General features: G+C 43.5%; 1 protein-coding gene across 1 annotated transcript in view; it reads left to right on the top strand.

Annotated features, from left to right (window-relative positions):
- The window catches only part of LOC106732019 (scavenger receptor cysteine-rich domain-containing protein DMBT1-like), a 100,196-nt gene that overhangs the window by 64,946 nt on the left and 14,209 nt on the right, over positions 1 to 21,041 (top strand). Inside the window, exons 25-34 of the mRNA XM_014573714.4 lie at positions 5,612 to 5,823; positions 6,042 to 6,238; positions 10,355 to 10,501; positions 10,761 to 10,869; positions 16,235 to 16,315; positions 17,005 to 17,022; positions 17,940 to 18,251; positions 18,980 to 19,009; positions 19,774 to 19,854; positions 20,735 to 20,752. Of these exons, the coding sequence (XP_014429200.4) occupies positions 5,612 to 5,823; positions 6,042 to 6,238; positions 10,355 to 10,501; positions 10,761 to 10,869; positions 16,235 to 16,315; positions 17,005 to 17,022; positions 17,940 to 18,251; positions 18,980 to 19,009; positions 19,774 to 19,854; positions 20,735 to 20,752 (1,205 nt within the window). The remainder of the gene's footprint in view (positions 1 to 5,611; positions 5,824 to 6,041; positions 6,239 to 10,354; positions 10,502 to 10,760; positions 10,870 to 16,234; positions 16,316 to 17,004; positions 17,023 to 17,939; positions 18,252 to 18,979; positions 19,010 to 19,773; positions 19,855 to 20,734; positions 20,753 to 21,041) is intronic.

Below are 21,041 nucleotides of genomic sequence, written 5' to 3'. Positions count from 1 at the left end.
CTTAAGTTCACCAAGGATTTCCCCTGTAAGCCAATCTGGTCTCCTACCATATTTGCTTCTCTTGCTATGCATCGGTATGGTTTCTTTCTGTGCCTTCATTAAGGCTTCTTTAAAATACTGCCAGCTGTCCTGAACTCCTTTCCTCTTCATGTTAGCATCCCAGGGGATTCTGCCCATCAGGTCTCTGAGGGAGTCAAAGTCTGCTTTTCTGAAATCCAAGGTGTGTATTTTACTACTCTCTTTTCTTTCTTTGGTCAGGATCCTGAAATCTATCATCTCATGATCACTGCTTCTGAGGTTGTCACCCACCTCTACTTCCCCTATTAGTTCCTCCCTGTTTGTGAGCAGAAGGTCAAGCTGCGCACGGCCCCTGGTTGGATCCTTCAGCACTTGTTCCAAGAAGTTATCCCCAACATTCTCCAAAAACTTCCTGGATTGCCTGTGTACTGCCATATTGGTATCCCAACAGATGTCAGGGTGATTAAAGTCCACCACGAGAACCAGGGCCTGTGATCTGGAAGCTTCTCTCAGTTGTCCAAAGAAAACCTCATCTACCTCATCCACCTGATTCGGTGGCCTGTAATAGACACCAACCACAACATCACTGCTGTTGTTTGCACCTCTAAACTTAACCCATAGACTCTCAACAAGCTTTTCTCCCTCTTTATACTGGAGTTCTGAGCAATCATAGTGCTCTCTTACATATAGTGCAACTCCTCCTTTTCTCCCCTGCCTGTTCTTCCTGAACAGTTTATATCCTTCCATGACAGCGTCATGCAAGTCATCCCACCAAGTCTCTGTTATTCCAATCAAATCATATTTCTCGGACTGGGCCTGGGCCTCCAATTCTTCCTGTTTGTTGCCCAGGCTTCTTGCATTGGTGTACAAACACCTCAGATAACCAGTTGATTGCCCTGCCTTCTCCATTCAAATCAGGGGTCCTCCTTTGTTGCTCATTCCTCTTTGCATTTCTTCCTGGTATCCGACTTTCCCACTCCCCTCAGGGTTTTGGTCACCGTCTCCCAATGAACCTAGTTTAAAGCCCTCCTCACTAGGTTTGCAAGCCTGCCCACGAAGATGCTCCTTCCTCTCTTTGTTAGGTGGATCCCATTTCTTCCTAACAATCCTTGTGCCCGGAACAGAGTCCCATGGTCAAAGAAACCAAAGCCCTCTCTCCAACACCACCTGCGCAACCACGCATTTACTTCCTTAATTCGATGATCCCTGCTCAGTCCTTTCCCTTCAACAGGGAGGATGGACGAGAACATCACTTGTGCTCCGATTTCTTTGGTCCTTCCTTCCAGTGCTACATAATCTGCAGTAAACTACTCAAGGTCATTCTTGGCTGTATCATTAGTTCCCACATGGAGAATCAGGAAGGGGTAGAGATCTGAGGGTTTATTCAGTTTTTAAGACTCTCAATCACATCCTGAATTCGAGCTCCCGGTAAGCAGCACACCTCTTGAGATTCTATGTCCGGACGGCAGATGGAGGGCTCAGTCCCTCTTAGGAGGGAGTCCCTGAGCACCACAACCCATCGTCTTCTTTTGGGGGTGGTGGACGTGGAACCCCCATCCCTAGGACTGCGCATCCCATGCCTTCCAGTAGCTGGTGTTCCCTTTCGGTTTCTTCCTTGTATTTGTAGCTTTATGGGAATTTGTTTTGATGAAGTGAAAGTGTGTATTGAATAGTCAATAGCACCCCACCCCGTGTTAGATGCTTTGAGTATGTATCTTATGCACAATATTTTTGAAGATTTCTCAAAAGTTATTATCCAAACTGCTTGGTCCGCCAATCCTTGGCCTTCTGTGGGAAGCTGGAAATAAGTGGAAAGCTTTCAAGAAAAGCCTGTTGTTTTGAAATTTCTGACTCATTAAGCAGACTGAAGAGGTTTAAACAGTTCTTATAAATAATCAGGCTTTTTATTTTGTATCTGACCCAGAAAACTGGAGCAGTTGAGTTTTGCCCATTGTTCAGGGGGTTCTAAAACCTTCTCTGCCTGCTCCGAAATTTGAAACAGTGTTCCACAAATTCATCTTTCTGATACTAGTTTTTCCCCACTTCCTCGTCCATTCCTGCTGATCCTTTACAGCTCATTGTGTGGAAATTGGGGTTTTCTCTTTATTGTTACACAGTGTGAAGAATGCTTGTAAGGAATAACTGGGGAACATGGATCAGAGTTCACATCATTGTGTCCATCAGTACTGTGGAACATAATGATCCAACCAGTGGACCAAATTTGGTGATGAATCCTTGTCACATGCCACCTGAGGCATATTGACCCAACGCTAAGCATGAATAACTTGGGGGTGGGGCAAGGGAGGAGAAGAGTGAAATTCTGAGGCCCAGACCAAACCCATTCTATTTTGGAAACTGCCCCTTTGCTTCAATGAACTTCGCATGTGCCTGATTTTGTTATCTTTGTATGTTATTATGATAAATAAATGACAATATCCAAATGAGCTTGGCTTTCCACATCTAGCAAGAGCCACGCAGCTCATGCATGACTCTGGGCTACAGAACAGGTGAGTTCTCCTTCAGGCATATCTCTATATGCCTACTGGCACATAGCAATTATTTCTCTACAGCAATTTATCTTAGCCACCAGTGCTGGTGTGGGACTAGATCCCGTCTTGCTGCTCTCCAAGCCGGGAAGTCTGGGTACCTGAGAGGAACACAAGACAGAGAGTCCAATGCTGGCTCAAGGTTTCCCTCTTTCACCTCCAGTTTTCCACAGCTTCAGCCCCCTCACCTCACAATTCAGCCAGTTTTCTTAAGCTTTCCCTCCCTTTTCCCAGCTTTCAACTACACCCCTCTTACAGAAGGTCTCTGCGTCTGTGTATGCGTCAGTAGTTAGATATGGTGCTAATAGATACAATGCTCAGTGATATGTGGCATAGTTCCTGGGTTTTACAGGACCAATAAAATGACTTATCTTTCACTCGTTCCTCTCTGCAGCTCTTTACGTTGCTTTCAATACCCACCTGGCCCACCACCAGCCTCGTCAGCAGCCCAGGCATAACCACACAGCCTCAAGCCTGCCAACCTCTCTGTACCCTAATTTGAGCAGGCACTTGGCCAGGGGTGGCCCTAGACTAGCTGGCAGCAACTGGCGCCCCAGGCAAACTATGCAATTGGCGCCTCCCCCCCCAACCCCAAGGGCAGATATAGGCTGAGGTTTTTCGTAAACTGGGAAAATTTTGCCCCCATTTTCCATTTAATGTTTTTTAAGCATATTTATTTAAACAGGCATAATTATTTGGTTTGTCCATCCAACCAATGTTACTGAGATCAGATTAAAATAGAGACACGAAATTTTCAGAATAGATTTGTACACAACAGTTAGATGATATTTCAGTATGATTTCAAATAAAAATGCATTACAAATGTTAATTATAATTTGTATTATTACAAATCCAAAATAGTCCATTACACTATCCTGCTTTAACTGCCATTACCACCACCTCGCTGAGGAAAGGGGGGCTGGGGATAGAGTTCTGTGGCTGGGGACAGGGAAGTGGGGACAGGGGAGAGGGAACAGGGTGCCGGGGGTGGGGAGAGAGTCCCCTGCACCCACCTCCTCCCAGGATTCTCCCTCCCCCCAGAAGGAAGCCGGCGTGCACTACCTCTTCCGGGGCCTACTGCTGCCCCCTACGGTGCAGGGGAAGCTGGCGCGTGCCTCCCCCGGGGCAAACTCCCCGCGCTCCTCCTCCGGAGCTGACTCACCCCTCCTGCGGCACAGGAAAGCCTTCCTCCGGTGCCAACGCCAGGAAGGGAAAGTGGCAGGGAATTGAATTTGGCGTCCCATTTAACATGGCGCCCTAGGCGGTTGCTGAGTTTGCCTATAGGCATGGGCCACCCCTGCACTTAGCATTGATCTGCATTTCCCTTTCCTTTGAAAATGGCTATAAAACCTTCTACAATTCAGAATGTTGCACCCTTCACTCTTCCGTGGGTGACCTGGTACTGCCACCCTCCCTCCTCTGAGTCTCCCTCAATTTCAGCCCTTCTCCATGGAGGAACGGAGCATGGGAAAGGACATTTTGGAGACTCAGACATAGAGAACAGCTAATGACAACAGTAAACACATGAGTTAGCAAGGCAGGAGACAGAGTTGTTTAACAAGGAAGACATGGGCATTAAATGAAAAGGAAGAGTGTGTTAAGTGATTTAAGGGCAGGGCCAGAAGAACTGGATGTCAGGGGCAGGATTGAGGATGGGTGGATAAACAAAACAGTGAGAGAGCCAGAAGATTAAGACTAAAGTGGCATAAACAATTCTCAAAAAACCCCAAACCAAAATACAAAGCGTTATATGGTGATCTGCAGAAAGCCCCTGTTATTGACAAAAACCCAGCAGGCAGGTCTTGGAAATCCTTTTACTGAGCTAGGAAACATTTAGTGATTCAGTCTGAGACACCCAATAAAAAGGAACACCCCACTTCCAAGAGGTTTCCAGGGAGTAGTGGAGAAGGGCTGAGAATATACTCTTGTGGCTGCAGCAAAAGGCAGTGAAAAGACAAGCAAGCCCGGCCGACACCTATACTCTAGAAATGGTCCAGCCTATTAGCTATCAGAGCCAGAGTGTCTCATAATCTTAGTGGAGAACAAGACTATTGCTTTTTTGTTATTGTTCCAGGTTCCCTTTTTTGTGATAACCAGACCCTGGGAAAAGGGCTACAAACTGACCATGTCTGATTGATTGTGGCAGATTAGAGACAAGCTTCACCAACCTACGTAGTGAATTTAGCTCTTTGCCCGAAGCTGGGAATGATTGGCAGGGAATGGATCACTTGATTACCTGTTCTGTTTATTCCATCTTGGGCACATGACACTGGTCACTGTTGGAAGACAGGATACTGGACTAGATAGCCCTTTGGTCTGACCCAGTACGGCTGTTTTAATGTTCTTTTTCTTAATTAATTGTCCACAAATACACTGTGACTTTTACAGATTTTACAGATTACTTTGATAATTGCTGGGTAAGCTTATGAATGGGTTTATGTGATGGTGTTGTCTGTGTTGAATAAATTAATTGAGTACAAAAGTCAGATCAATGCCCTGGGACACTTTTGACCTGAGATATTTGCTTACGTGACTGTTGTACTAGAACAATGTAATCAATAAATAACTGGTGCTATAAATCAGAGAGTTGTTTGCTCTATCAGTAGATTAATCATCACTATCCTATGTTTGATAAATGAATGGTAGTATATTAATTAAATCCAGTACAAATGGTATTATATTAATGAAATCCAATACAAGACAGATTGAATTAATTGGCACCTGTATTCTTAGTACGACTGTTATTCCAAATACTGTGAAATGTTTGCATATGATAGCAGTTATTGTACAAGGTAGTACTAGGAAGTTCTTTTGGCAAGTGTTTTCTGGCAAATATGGTGTGAATGTACAATGTGTTGATATGCTATCAGCAATGGTCTGATATGTGCGCAGTCTGTTCACATGCACTGAGTTTCTATTCTCCTGCTGAGCTTATCTTAACAGAAACATCTTGATGTGCTAATCAAGGTTTCATATCATATATAATATAAAAATGAGGTACTAAAAAGAGGGCAGTCCAATGGTGTACATCTTTGTATCAGCTGTAGGTCAGCGATTCGGAATCAGCCTGCTCCTAAAAGTACAAGGAATTCTGGCATTGATCCTTCATCATTGAAATCATCTGTGAGCCTTTCCATTAATTTCAACTGTGTGCAATATAGCACCCTCAGAAACATGTTCAAGGTCATGCAGGAAAGCCAGGGTCAGAGCCAAATAGTAGAACCTGAGAGTGTTAACTTCCAAAGTCCTGCTGTGTCAGGTAAACTACACTGCCTCATTACTATTTCATACAGCTCTTCTCTGATAAGCAGTCAAGGGGCCATTCTCTCCTTAGAAAGTAATGAACAGCCTCTTCAAACACGGATTTCCTTAAAGTTGTAGCTATGTGCCCTTTCAATAGTTGCTAAATGAACTCCACTGAAAATGTGGACTAGAAAAAAAGTTATTGATAATAATCACTATTGTGTTTAACATCAGGGAATGTTGACAGAAAAAAAGATTTCAGCGGAGGGCTGTTTCAAAATGTTCTGGATATTTTTTTCAGTGTAGTGAAGGAAAAGACTTTGCGATTATTAGGAAAAGCCAAAGAGAAGAAGGTGTCCATGAAAATCTATTCAGATATTACAGTAGACACAGACACTGTGGCTAGGATGGGAGAAGGCACATTTCACTCAGTAAGTGCCCACATTAAACTTTCATTATATTTTTTATTTATTCACGCTGACAATGAAGGGCTTTCCCTAAAGCTAACCCATGAGAAAGCAATTGCAAATACTTTGAGGTCTGAGCTCTTTAGTCTTTTTTTTCTTGAGCCATTTGTGAATAGATTTTTTAAAAAATGTAATTATTCATAATAGTTTTAAGAGTCTGAGAGAAGAAATGTCCTCTAGGTTGTTTTTGCTCTGTTAACCAGTATGTGATTTGTCAGCAAAACCACTCAATATTGGTTCTTTTAACTGCCAAAATGTTTTTGAAACAAGGGAATTGTGAGTAATGCATGAATTAGTTTATTCACAGGAAAATGCAGAACCAGCATCCTATTTACTTGCATTTTAATCATAGTCTTGGCTGTCCCCTAGTACATAGTAATGAAGCTTCTTGTGGTCTGTTTGCAGAGCTTCAAATTATATCTTTGACTGTTTTGCATTTCCCTATTCCATTGCAACAGTGCCACTTTTTATGTTTTTTTGTGTTCCTTTCATTGACTTTTCTGTGTGAATTCTTTATTGTTCCCTGTGTATGGAAAATCTTCCCAAACCTGTTTGCCAAGCCACCTCTGTTTCCACACTGAAATCCTTCTAAAATATTTACTTCCATCATCTGGTGTGTATGAACTGTGGTAAATGTACAACACTAACAAGTCTCATTATGTGTGCACATGCTCTTTTCACTACAACATTTGCACCTTTCTTTCTTCTTTTGCCAACTCTTGTCTGTTGTAGCCTGTTGAATTTGGATGGTGTGCTATTGAGGGCAAAGACAGTACCTTAATGTGCTTCAGGAAGCTTGTAATAATTATCCGAGTCCTCAAGAAATTATATATTTACTAAATGCTATTGTAACCCAAACTTATTGAAGTGCGGTGTGACAGAAAAAAGGACCATGATTTCAAATGAATGGCCATCAACCACTTTTTACCAAGTTCACCTAAATAATGCAAAATACAGCATTAAAAAGGTCATGCACATGCTGTACAACCAGAGCTAGATCTCTAGAGGATGTAAAAGTATCCCCATTGACTTCAGTTTAACTAGGCCATAATCCCACATGATCAGCATGTGATCTATGGGCCACCCCGAGTCTGAAAACCCTCTGGTGTTCTACACAACTGATTCTCAATGTATTTAAACTTTTAGGAATAAGTTGGTATATGGGAAAAGAGAGCCTGTAAAACTGAACATCCTGTGAAGTACTCCAAAAAGTACTCCAAGATTTTGGGTAATGATATGAAACCTTGTGTGTGCCAGTGACCCTGAGAAATATGCCGGCAGAAGTTTCACTTTAATTTGTGTAAAATCCACAGATTTGTCCATGACTTCACAGGTTCATGCCATTTAGCAAACCTTTCACTAAATGTTTTTTAAATCACTCAAATCAGAACTCAGACAAAGAGAGATGAGTTTCTGTTGGCTACAGGTTTTACTGCAAACATGTTGCATAGCTAGAACAGTGATCATGTTAAGTATCTCCTTGTCCCTGGCCATGCCAATGGGGCTTATACCCTGTGATCATCCACTATCTTTGAAAGGATCAATAGTAAAGACAACTGAATGTATTGTCTTTTTTTAAACTGAATTTGTATGTGATATTAATTGGAGCAAAAGAGTTTGACAATTATTGTTAAAATGTGGGCAAGCAGACAGCCTTCCTCCTAAAATCTTATCAGTTATGTGATCCTCAGAACCTAGATGCCCACGGGCATAGGGCACGCTGTCACACATTGGACCTATCCAACTCACTACACCCAGCGCCGTTGTCATGGTATTTATCCAAAAGATATTGTGTAAAGCAGTGGTCACCAACCTTTTTACACAGAAGGTTGCTTTCTGAATTTAAGATCTACCCAGGATCTACCCTTCCACTTCCCTGAGGCCCCACCCAGCTCACTCCATTTCCCCTCCCTCTGTTGCTTGTTCTTTCCCACCCTCACTTCACCCTGCTGGGCCAGGAGGTTGGAGTGTAGGAGAGGGTACAGTGCAGGCTCTGGGCTGAGGCCAAGGGGTTCAGAATGTGGGAGGGTGCTCCGGGTTCAACCTGAGGCAGAGGGTTGAGGTGCAGGAGTAAGGGACATATGCTCTGGGGGGGAATATAGGTGCAGAAGAGGGGTCCAGGATGGGGCAGAGTGGGTGAGGGCTGCAGGCACTAGGAGAGAGTTTGAGTGCAGGAGCAGTTGTGAGCTGCAGCCCCCAGCCTGGAGATGCTTATCCCAGGTGCTGATGTGAGACACTAAGGCAAGCAGCCTGCCTCCTCTGGCCCCACATTGCTCCCAGAAGGGGCTGACAGTGGCCATGTCACTGCAGCCCCTGATGGCTAGGGGGCAATGGTTCTCCCTGAGACGCCTACACCTGCAAGCACCAACCCCACAGCTCTCGTCAGCTGGGATGGTCCTGGGTGTGGGGAGAATATGTGGAGCTGCTCCATCTCCTGCATAGGGGGCCACACAAATGTGCTAGCAGCCAGCTATTTTTGGGAGCAGTGCAGATCCAGGGCACACAGGCAACCTGCCTGAGCAACCTCCTTGCTGCTGGACTTTTAGGTTATGTCTACACTGCCCAGTGTTGTGCAAGACCATATGCAAATGAGGTGCGACAATGAATTATTTTCAGGCAGAACGGCTCTTGCGCAAAAGCCCCTTAAGCAAAAATGGCAGCTCATTAAATGAGGCACGATGGTATCATTGCCATGCCTCATTTGCATATGTTTTTGCGCAAGACTGGGCAGTGTAGCTGTAGCTTCTATGGCTGGAAATTGCATTTAATTGTTAGAGATGCCAGGATAGACCAGTTCATCATGATCCACTTGTTGATAATCACTTGGGTAGGATATCCTGTAACAACAAATAAAATGCTGAGTATTAATATCATTGTAAAATGTGTGTGTTTATGTTATATATGAAGTTATAAATGCCCGCTCTAGGACATTTTAGTAAAACAAGTTTAAAACCAGGCAGCCTAGCTCAGGTAAAGGTGTTAAACCAATATTTTTGAGACAAAGGAAAGTAGGTTTACTTCAATTTATATATGAGCACCAAACAGCACCATGGGGCTAAGCCAGGTCCGGTTATCCTGATCTGGAACTCAGGAGACAAAATTAACATGGCCTGACTTGTCAGACACCTGCAAGGAGGTTTACAGGAACTGTCAAAAAATGCTTTCTTTCTCAACAGATCTCCCTCTAAACTGCCACTTTTTGCCGACAAAGTGCTGAGTCGGTAAAACGTGGTGGCCATTTTATGCAAATTAGGCACGGGATATTTAATTCCCTGCCTCATTTGCAATGTTGACCTGCCTACGGAGGGATGCAGTCTAGACATACCCAGAGACAGTCTTTTTGGAAATATGAGGAACAAAGAAATTTATTTCTTACCTTAGGAGACAAACAAACAAAGCAATTTAATCTCTCTGATGGGTCCTGGCCAAAAACAAAAACAAAAACAAACAAAAAAAAGCTGGGAAGGAAACTGAGTGAGAGAAATCATCTTGCACAAGGACTGTATCTTGCTGGGTTCAGTTTGGGACTTTTAGAAGCATATTTTCACTTTTATTTGCTTGTAACTATCTTTGCTTTTATCCCTTTTTTTGGTATCTCTTAGTCCTTGTTCTTCAGTTAATAAATTTATTTTGCTTTCACTATAAATCATCTGTGCCATGTAAGATGAATAAACTGTGTGCTTCCAGAAAGCTAAACAGTTGGAGTGTTTTACTGTCTTCGTAGCAGCAATTGATGTAATGCTTTCTCTGTGAGGGGCCAGAGAGAGGCACTGGTCCCTGCCATAGGATGATTTGAGGGTGAATTTGGGGCTGGAAGATACTAAGCTTGGTTTAACCAAGTTGGGCAAAGCCAGTGCAATGTTATGGGGATGCTGGCAGGTGGCTGGATTGAAAGCTCTGGACGCAAAGCTGCACAGCCATAAGACACCCAGGATTACAAGCCAAATAGTGACTGAACCTGTTACTGGCCTGGGGGAAACTCATAAGTCAGTAATATAATATCCTACGAATATTTGGTAGCTCATTATTTGTGATTCTGTGACTCAATCACATTCCTAAATTATGTACTGCATACAACAGATTGATCCTTCAAACACCATGAAAAATTCCTTCCCGGAGAAAGGCCATCCCATCACTTCCTACAGTCTCAAAGATTCTCCCCCTTCCATACCACCAGAAGGCTCTGGGAAGAATAAAGCACCTGGATCCACTCTAGAGACACCAAAGGTAACTTTTAATTCATGCACGAGTCAAATTGATGTGTCAGAATTCATGCCAAAAGTTCTCCTTAAAAGAGTGTGAATTGCTATTGTTTAAACATTGTCTTCTGGTAGAGACGAGGAGGTTACAACATAAAAAGAAAAGGGGAATGAATTAAACACACCTTCTTTTGTGACTGCAATAAAAACACCTTTGGCATGCACTTTGTATTGATTGACTGTACGTGCAGAGCCGACTGCTGAGACACGCCCCTTCATAATCACAGCCTATAAATTCTGATGCTCCATTCCATAGAAGCCCTCACACGATGGGTGTCACAATGATCTTCGTGTGGCTGTTTCTGCCAATTTTGGGAACTCTGCAGCCTGCCGCAGGTAAAATGCCTCCAATTTTTTTAAAGTCATTCTTCCAAAAATGTAAAGAGAACTTTTGCTCACTTTCACTGTGTCCACATCTAGAACACCCAGTCACATCAATGGGAGCTTTGTGCAAAGATTAAAGGTAGTGTCAGTGTACAGCCTCACTGGATAGCACAGCTCCATTCTGTTGCAACATGTGAGCCAAACAAATTAGTTAACTGAGCTATTGGTTGAGCCTTTTAATAAAAACTTCTTAATATGGTGAAATTAACCTTGTTCCCACCATTTAGTGTTTTGTGTTAGTGGCTGGTACAACAATTAAAATGAAGTTGCACTATATAGCTTGTAAGTTAACAGTTTAATGTGTCCAAATCTTTGTGTCCAGGATGTGAATTAAGAAGGAATATGATTTTGCTTGTTAAAATGTATATTTATTTCCAAGTGCTTCAAAAGTAACAGTTCTAGATGCACACTGAAGCACCCAGCTTGTGTTTTATTAAATACAATTTAGCAAACTGTAATGATAGAATTGTGAAACATAGTGTTCTTGGACTAAATGAACTATTGCACACCACTGTGCTGGCATCTCCCACTTTGTAAATGATTTTTTTCTTGTTACTTTGTGAGTAGTTTGGGTAACCTGTTTAAAATTCTTGAACCAACCAATTCTGAAGAATCCTGTAAAGCTCATGTTATATAGCTTGGTCTTTGGTACAATATGGGTAATTTTCATAACTAGAACTGAAGCGACATTATAGTTATTTCTGTTCACATCACACCTTTAGTTAAACGGGATTTGTCAAGGGTGAGTGTGCAACAGCTTGTGTGTGTTGTTTCAGTATATTTATGAATGAATGTAAGAAGGGAGTAAGTAAATATGTGTGAACTCTAACTGTAATGTTAAAGAAGGGCAACTTCTTCAGAAGAAATTCAGTTTGGCTCCTTCCCAACATTAAACATCTTTCCTAACCTATGGGCCACGGAATCTGAGCTACCTCTGTACTCCCTCTTACACAGCTGGCTGGCCACCCAAGTATCTGAAGCTCTTGACTTAGCCACCTTTATTTCTCTGCTTCTCTTCCTCCCCATCTTCTATTTCCTCCTCTGTCTCTCTACATCTTTCCTCACCCTGAATGTTCCTGCTTTCTCAATCTTCTTCCAGTATCGTCTTCTCTCAGCTCTCCCCGGGTATGTCTACCCTACAGAGTTTTGTTGGAAAAACAGCCATTTTTCCAAAAAAACTTGCAGAATGTCCACACTGCACTTGCGTTGTTTCGAAAGTAAATCAAAAGAACAGAAGGGTTTTTCTGATGTTGGTAATCCTCTTTCTATGAGGAAGAATGCCTTTTCCGAAAGAGCTCATTCAGAAAAAGGTATGTGTGGACAGGAGAGATTTTTTTTTTTAAAGAGGCCTCCAAGAAATAGTAGTTGCCCTGACGGACACTCCATACAAAGTAATCACAACTCTATAGTTCCTGTCTCCTGGCCTCTCTTAAAGCTGCAGGCATCCTGGACAAGCCTTGTGGCAGGAAGCCGGCCTGAGAGCAGCAACTCACTGCGCGGCTCTCCCTGTCACAGGCCTTGCCTCAAGCACTCTGTGACCTCTCTGGCCCTTGCAGGGAGCAGCCCCAGGTGTCCCAGGACCCACCCAGGGGGACCAAGAGGCAGGCACCCTCCTGGTCTGGACCAGAGAACTGTCTCTCCTTGAGCTGTGGGGTGAGAAGGAGACCTTGCAGGATCTCCGGGCCAAGCGCTACAATGTGAACATTTATGGCTGGATGGCCAAGTCCCTGGCAGAGTGTTGATGCCACCCCAGACCTTGGAACAGGTCCTGAGTAAGGTTAAAGAGCTCTACCCCCCACCCCAAGAGGAAGACTTCTCCCTTCCTCTCCACAACATTGTGGAGGACATAACATGCCACGACCACCACAGGGATGTTGTGCTCCCCCACGTAGAGGTGGGTCAGCAGGCACCTGAACCACTCCTTGAGGTGCCTGAAGGCGCATTCAACCTGGATCCAGGCAAGGTTCAGGCAGGCACTAAATAGGTTCCTGATGGGGTCCAGATGGCCAGTGCAAGGCTTCCTCAGCCATGGCATAACGGGGTATGCCACATCCTCCACGATACACAGTGGCATCTGCACATCCCCAATGGCAAGTTCATGGCAGGGGAAGAATGTTCCCACCTCCAGCTTGCAGTACAGGCTGGAGTTTCTAAAGATGCGGGCATTGTGTGCCCTGCCTGACCACCCAACAAAAATGTCTGTGAAGTGTCCAAGTTGGTCGACCAAGGCCTGCAGCACCATAGAAAAGTAGCTCATGCAATTAAAGTACGGGGCCGCTCAAAGGTTTGGTGCGTGGACCAGGATGTGGGTCCCATCGATCGCTCCCCCGCAGTTCAGGAACCCCAGGGCAGCAAATCCAGCCACGATCAGGTCCAGGTCTCCCAGGCAGATGACTTTCCATAGCAGGATTGAGTTGATGGCCCTCACCACCTGCAAAGAACCACACAAAACAGAGAATGAGAGAGGGGCTGTCTGAGCCCTTGGGCGGGGCCTGATCCCCTTTCCTCCCCCTTCAAACATCCCAGGAGCCACCCCCTATGAGGTCTCCCCCCCAGCAGCAGGGATGTGTGATGGCAGGATGGTACAACCCCCTGGGGATGAGTCTTCTCCCCCAACCCCACAGCATCCCCCACAGCTCCCAATCCCCCTTTCCCTAGGATCCCGCTTTTCCAGGACTCCTTTCCCCTCCCAGCTAGTGTAGGTACTGCAGCCCCAGAGTGCCTTACCTCCATGAGGAGGAGCCCCCCTGGTGGACTTCCCCATGCCACTGGCCCACTGACTGGTAGCTGTCTAGGGTGGTGAGCTTCCAGAGGGCAATGGTGACCCACTACTCCAGGAGGATGGTGGGCTGCAGGTGGGTGTCATGTCTCCGGAGGGCGGGGGTGAGCCAGGCATATAACTCCAAAAAGATGGCCTTCCTCATGTGGAAGTTTTGGAGCCACTGATGGTTGCCCCATGGCTCCATGATTTGTCAGTCCCACCAATCTAAACTGGTGTTGAGCCTCCAGCAATTCCTCTCCATTGTGGGGTGCAGTAGCCAGACTGTAGTTCCTGCACCCAAAGATAGGATGCCAAAAATGAACTCGGAGTTGAGCTTGTGCAGGACCAGGAAGGCAGCCAGCACAAAGTGCTGCAAAAACTGCAGTATGGCCATGTGGGGCCATCACATGCCCAGGGGCAGCTCCGGCTCCATGGCACGAAGAACAAAGCAGTGACATCCACAAAAGCAGGGCAACCACAGCAGGCACTGTGAGAGCTTTGCTCTTCCTCGAAGAGGTAGCAAGCACGCAGCAGAAGCAGAGAAATGGATGTCCAGGGGGGTCCCTTTAAGCACGTGTCTCTGCAAGGCTCCGGCACCAGCACTCAGAAGCAACTGGTGACCTCAATCCCTGCCTGAAGTGGTTCTGGGTGGCCTTTGATGTGAGAGCATTCAATCAGCCCGGGAACTCTCTTTTGAAAAAGTGCTTTTTCGATGCATTCTTGTGTGTGGATGTGCTCTTTCGCAAGAAGTTTTTCTGGAAGATCTCTTCTGAAAAAAACTTCTTCCGAAAGAAGCCTATAATCTAGATGTAGCCGCTATAGTGCCCTGTCCATACATCATTGCTTCCCAGGGGCCAGGAGAGATTATTTGCACTGCTGTCTATACATTATGCCATTGCCTGTTTCAGGCAACCCTGTATTTTTTGCACCTTTCACCCAGGTAGCAATGAGCAAGTGTGTAGAATTACATCCCTCATGAAAAGCTTATGTTTGTGGCCAGAGGAGACAGGAGACTATCTGAGACACCACTGCCTGCTGAGAGTGCACCCTAACCACTGATCTAAAGGGCATTAAGGAAGCAGCCACCATCCTGCACCTATTAGCTTGTAATCTAAGTCTGTTTTTTTAGGTTTTATTTTAAAAAAAGCTTTGGAAACACTTTTTATTTGACCATAAATGGGTCATTTTCAAGATTTATTTTTAAGCGTTTTCAGTTTCAGGTCAACTCAAACAGATTTAAATTATTGTTATTTTGTGAAAGTGCCAGAGAAGCTGAAAAATAACTTCAGGCAACTTTAATTTACCATTAGCACTGTGTTTTGATTCCAAATCCATAGTATGACCTTTAGAATTTTGAGACTTGACTGTTTCAAAAATTTCATCTACAAACAAGAATTTGCACAAGCAAATCTGATGTGTTCATAGATAAATAAGCAGTTTGCTGGTTCTCTTTTTGCATGCGTAGCTAAACTTGTCCTTACTATACCTGCTGCTTGCAAACAGGGACATGTTTACTTGAAGCATTTATTTGGCAGTTTCAGTGGTCCAGTTGTTATGTGTCTGCAGACAGATGAAAAACCCTGGAGGTGATAACTTCTCAGAAAGTGGGTGAGGAAAGGATGGATAAATGGTCTCGAAATATGAATAGAACCCTATCAAGTATATAATCCGTGTTGTCAATTTCATGGTAATAGGATTTAAAAATAATAAATTTAATGATTTCAAATATTTTATTCTGAAATTTCACACTGTTGCAGTTATAGGGGTCCTGACCCGAAAAGGAGTTGCCAAGTTATTATAGAGGGTGTTGCAGTACTGCTACCTTTACTCATGCTCTGCTGCTGGTAGTAGTTATGCCTTCTGAGCTGGGTAGCTCAAGAGCAGAAGCTGCTAGTTTAGAGCCCACCTTTGAAGACAGAACCACTCTCAGTAATAGTGCAGAAGTCAGAATGACATAGTCTAGTATTGCCAGCTTTCCTTCTCCACTGTTGCCTGCAGGGCTTGGCCTTCAGTCAGCAGCCACCATGCCCTGACTGTCCAGCTCTGCAGGCAGCAGTGCAGAAGTAAAGGAGGGCATGGTATGATATTGCTACCCTTACTTCCGCAGGCTGCTGGAAAGGCAAGAAGGTGCCTCTACTAAGTGGCCCCAGAATGGAGTTGCCCCAGGCGGTGAAGAGGGGCCCCTCACAACTGGGGCAGCTCTGTGCTAGGGCCAGAGGTGAAATTGCTAGTGCAACAGGTCGAGCTTCTAGGCAAGGGAAAGCCCCCTCCTCCAAAGGCTCCTGGCTGCTTCTGGGATGCAGCATGATGTGCCGCGTCATGCAGGTACCACGTAGCCAGACTCAGTGCCAGTGACAAGGAGCTGCCCATGGAAGGCTGAGGAAAGAAGAAAATCAATGTATGCAGCAATAATTCTACAAATAAAAGATTCCCAAGAAAGTAATTTCCATTTTTAAAAACAGTTAATGCAAGAATGTGTTTTTATTAAGAAATAAAATCATCAACTCTTCTCTCCTTACTAATCTAGCCTCTAATTTTGTCTTTGTTTTCTCAAAGGGAGCCCAACAACTACTTATGGATATATGACATCAATGCCTGACACAACTGCAACTACAGTGCAGTTGTTCAACGCCACTCGTAAGCTCCATTTTATACTTGCTTTACTATAATTGTATCTATTTTATAGCGTACCCAACTGCTGAAATTGTAGAATAGAATTTTACAGTTTAATGATCACTGTCTTCGATGAATGAATGAAGTCACTGAAGAAGGTAGTCGATGCTATGTATGTGGACTCATATGTAAGACATCTGACCCGTGTCTCAGAAATATTCATTGGCCACTTCAGTTAGTATTATCTTGAGCCTAAATATTATCACTTGGCTAGAAAATAGAATGATGAATGCTTAAGGAAGTATCAGGATATGCAACAATGTGTCCACTTTAGCAATACTGATCACAGACTTTTTGCAGACACTGATACCTGAGGAGGGTTTCAGATGTTGCACGGAATAGCAGCAGAAATCAAAAGTCAGAGCTGCTCTGATATTCCACAGCCATACTGGAAGCAGCAGTTCCTCTTGGGAGATAATATATTCAAAAGAAGATCTGGCCCATTTTTCAGGGAGCACCATGAGACCAGTACTGTGGCCCACACCGTTCAGTTTCTGTATGAAGTGTTTTCTAGTCCTCTTTCTAATGCCACAAAACATTGGATGTAAGAAAAATTTACATTTTCTGAACAAATTACTGCAGTTAATTAGGAACAGAAAAAAAGGTTTCTAAAAGCCTACTGATATAGTGCACATTGTGTTTCCTTTTTTCAGTTGATAACGTGGGCGATGGTGAGTCTGTTTACATATATTATTCTTACATTTGTACACACTTTAATTTACAGTGGTATGTAGTTAGCTAACATCTTTCTGTGTTCCGGCTTGGAAAATGATACTGACCTGTGAATTAAATTTTGATTGTAATGAAATTGAAATTGAAACCCTAGAAATCTAAGTGAGTTTCAAGTGTGGGAAAAGTGGTTCAGAGTGCTGGACCCCAAAGTCTGCTATTCATTCATGGAGAAAGACCAGCAAACAGCACTATGAGAAGCAGCCATGATAGCAGAAAATTCAGTTTTGTGTTATGTGAAGGCTTAAATAACATCTCTGTACGCCTTTTCTTAATATCCTTCATGGCTTTTATGGACCTCTGTACTATGCCTTCTAAGTGGTCTTTTTTGGAAGTTAAACAGTCCCAGTCTCTATAATATCTCCTACTCTGGAAAATCTCTTATAACTCTAATTAATTTGCCATACACGCTGTACTTTTTCTAATATATCCTTTTAGAAATGGCATGACCAGAATTAGAACCCATTTTCACAATGTTGATATGACATGGATTTTAGTAGCATTGGGATATTTTCTAGGCTATTTTCTATGCCCTCCGTCATGTGTGCTAACATATTTTTATTTTTTCTGACTGCCATTGCACATTGAACACAAGTTTTCAAAGAGGTACCCATGACATCATGGTTTTTTCCTTGAGACATAACAGGTAGTTTAGATGACAACTTATGTACACACGTGAGAGATGTTTTCAAACGTGTTTTTAATGTTAATCCAAATGTGTGATTTGGTCACAGTTACTCCCAGCAGTAAAATTATTGTTCTGTGCCTGCATCAAATACATCTCAATTGCCTCCACATTATGAAAAAGTGCAAAACTACAGCTTGCGTACTACTACTTATTGCTTTGCATCTGTTTTAGGGCTGGCCTTGAGACTGGTGAATTCAGCCAACAGATGTGAAGGTCGTGTGGAAGTCTATTATAAAGGATCGTGGGGGACAGTGTGTGATGATTCTTGGGATCTCAATGACACAAATGTTGTGTGTGGGCAGCTTGGATGTGGATATGGAGTTGAAGCAAAGGGCAGTGCCTATTTTGGTCAAGGCTCAGGAAATATTGTCCTGGATAATGTAAACTGCAGAGGATGGGAAAACAGTCTGTGGGACTGTTCTCATGCAGGATGGCTCAATCATAACTGTGGTCATTCTGAGGATGCTGGTGTCATTTGTTCAGGTAAGTAGCCAGAGTTTGCTGGTTTCTTGAAGCTGAATGATTGGCATGAAAAATGCCATGTCTAACATGTGATTGCACGTCACATGCTGAGTTTACAAAATAAGAAATACAGTTAGTGGCACCGAATCCTGTAATGTAGAAACCACTTTCCTAGGTCCTCCAACTTTAGTTCCATGCTTCAAGTAGCCAGCCAGTTATTTCTCTGGTGAATGTGATTGTGGTAGCGCAGAATAAAAATACACCACAAAAATGGCATGCGGCAGGGAAGGAAGAAGCACTCACAATGGCCAAAACCTGAATATAACACTCTGAAGTTCATACATGCTATGTAGGAAACCTAAATCTTCTTCCTGGGTCTGCCATGCCACTTCGCTTCTTTATGCCGCTGTTTCAGATAATTCAAAACATTTTATTTGAACAAAATTGTAATATTTAGGTTTGACTTCACCTGTTTTTATGCATTTGTGGTTATTAAAATATTAATAGTACTTTTGAAACAAAATTGTTTCATACGAAAAATGACATTTTAACTTGATTAAAAATAAACATTTCTCGTGAGGTGTTTGAAATTGTAATACATTTGAGCAATGAATTGAAAAAGCAGGAGTTGTTCAATGTTTTGGTGTTGCCAAATCTGTAGTTTTGGGGAAAAAATCTTTAGTCTAACAATTTTGCCCAGCTCCAGGATGTTAACTAAAGAAGCTGTAATTTCTCTTGTTTCCTCCTAGCAGCTGCTGGAAACACATCTCCGTCGACAGGTAATTCATCACTTGCATGATATCGCAGCTCTGATGACAGAACTACTGCCAGTAATAGGGCAGAAATAAGAATGGCATGGCCTAGTATTGCCAGCTTTACTTCTCCCCTGCTGCCAACAGGGCTGAGCCCTCACTCAGCAGTCCCCTCAAGCTCTGGCATGGTATGGTGCTGCTGCCCACTCTTCCACACTGCTCCCATTAAGCCCCATGGAGAGGCTACCAAGCGCTGTGCAGTGGCTCTGGGCAGCAGGGAGGAGATATGCCTCTTCCCAAGTTCCAGAGGTGCTGTGGCCAGCAAGAAAGGATCTCTTCTAGGCAGCCTCAGCATGAAATTGCCCCATGTGGAAAGAGGGGTCCCTTGCAGCTGGGGCAGCTCTGCACCTGGGCCAGCAGTGAAATAGCTAGTACAGCAGGTCCAGGTTCTTGGCAGAGGAACCTCAGGGATCTGTGGGCTGAGAGACCTCATGCTCCTGTCCCGGAAGCCAGATCTGCTGGCCGCTTCAAGAGTGCAGCACGATGTCCTGCATCGTGCAGGCACAGCGCAGCCTGCCTCGGCGCCAGTGACAAGGGGCTGCCCATGGAAGGTTGAGGGAAGAAGAAACTCAATTTATGCCACAAAAATTATCAAAATAAAAGCTTCCCAAGAAAGTAATTTACATTTTTAATAATGGTTAATGCAAGAATGTGTATTTATTAAGCAATAAAACCACCAATTCTTCCCTCCTTACTAATGTAGCCTCTAATTTTGTCTTTGTTTTCTCAAGGGAGCCAAACACCTATTTATGAAACTTCGACACTCGTTCCTGACATTACTAGGACAATACAGCCATTATTTACCACCACTTGTAAGCTCCGTTTTCTTCTTGATTTGCTAAAATTGTATCTATTTTATATTGTACCCACCTGCTGAAAATAGAGAATAGAGTTTTACAGTTTAATGATCACTTTCTTTGACAAATGAATGTAGTCAGTGAAGAAAGCAGTGTATGCCATGTATCTGGACTTTGACCTTTAGTGAAAGAACATCCTGCCACTTCGTGAGGGAACATCATGCGTGCGGTTCTGTGGCCCATAGAGTTCAGTTTCTGTATGAAGTTTTTTCTAGTCTATTTGGGTATGTCTACACTTGCAGCCTATTTCGGAATAGGGCTAAAAACATAGGCATTTGGAATTGCTCATCAAGCACGGGATTTAAATATCCCGTGCTTGATTTGCATCTTCATGGCGGGTGCCATTTTTGAAATTTACAAGCCCGGAATAACTGCCCGCATCTATACGCGGCAGTAAAACGGGCGTTCGAAATAAAGCCCTATTTCAAACTACCTGTTATTCCTCCTGCAATGAGGTTTTACAGGTAGTTCGAAATAGGGCTTTATTTCGAATGCCCGTTTCTCTGCCGTGTATAGATGCGGGCATTTATTCTAAGCTTGTAAATTTCAAAAAAAAAAAAAAAAAATGGCGCCCGGCTGGGAAGATTCAAATCAAGCATGGGATATTCAAATCCCGGGCTCGATTTACAATTCTGAATGCCTACATTTGCAACCTCATTCCGAAATAGGCTGCAAGTGTAGACATACCCTTTCTAATACTAGACAACATTGGATGTTCAAAAAATTTACATTTTCTGAAAAAAGTTACTGCAGTTAAAAGGGAAAATAAAAAAGGTTTCTAAAAGCCTAAGTATGTTGTACTGATAGAATGTTTGTTGTGTTTTCTTTTTTTCAGTTGGTAATGTGGGCGATGGTGAGTCTTTTTACATATATCATTTTTACATTTCTACATATTTTAATTTTCAGTGGTATGTAGTTAGCTAACATCTTTCTGTGTTCTGGCTTGGAAAACGACACCGACCTGTGAATGAGATTTTGATTGCAATGAAATTGAAACCCTGGAAATGTGAAGTGAGTTTCAGATGTGGGAAAAGAGGTTCAGAGTGCTGGACCCAAAAGTCTGCTATTCCTTCATGGAGAAAGCCCAGCAAATAGCACTATCTGAAGCAGCCAGGATAGCAGAAAACTCCCCAGTTTTGTGT

The sequence above is a fragment of the Pelodiscus sinensis genome, chromosome 8 (genome assembly GCF_052426305.1).
Source record: "Pelodiscus sinensis isolate ZL-2025 chromosome 8, ASM5242630v1, whole genome shotgun sequence".
NCBI lineage: Eukaryota > Metazoa > Chordata > Testudines > Trionychidae > Pelodiscus > Pelodiscus sinensis.
Note: the sequence above shows the minus strand (reverse complement) of the source record. Positions and strands in the feature narration are given on the sequence as shown.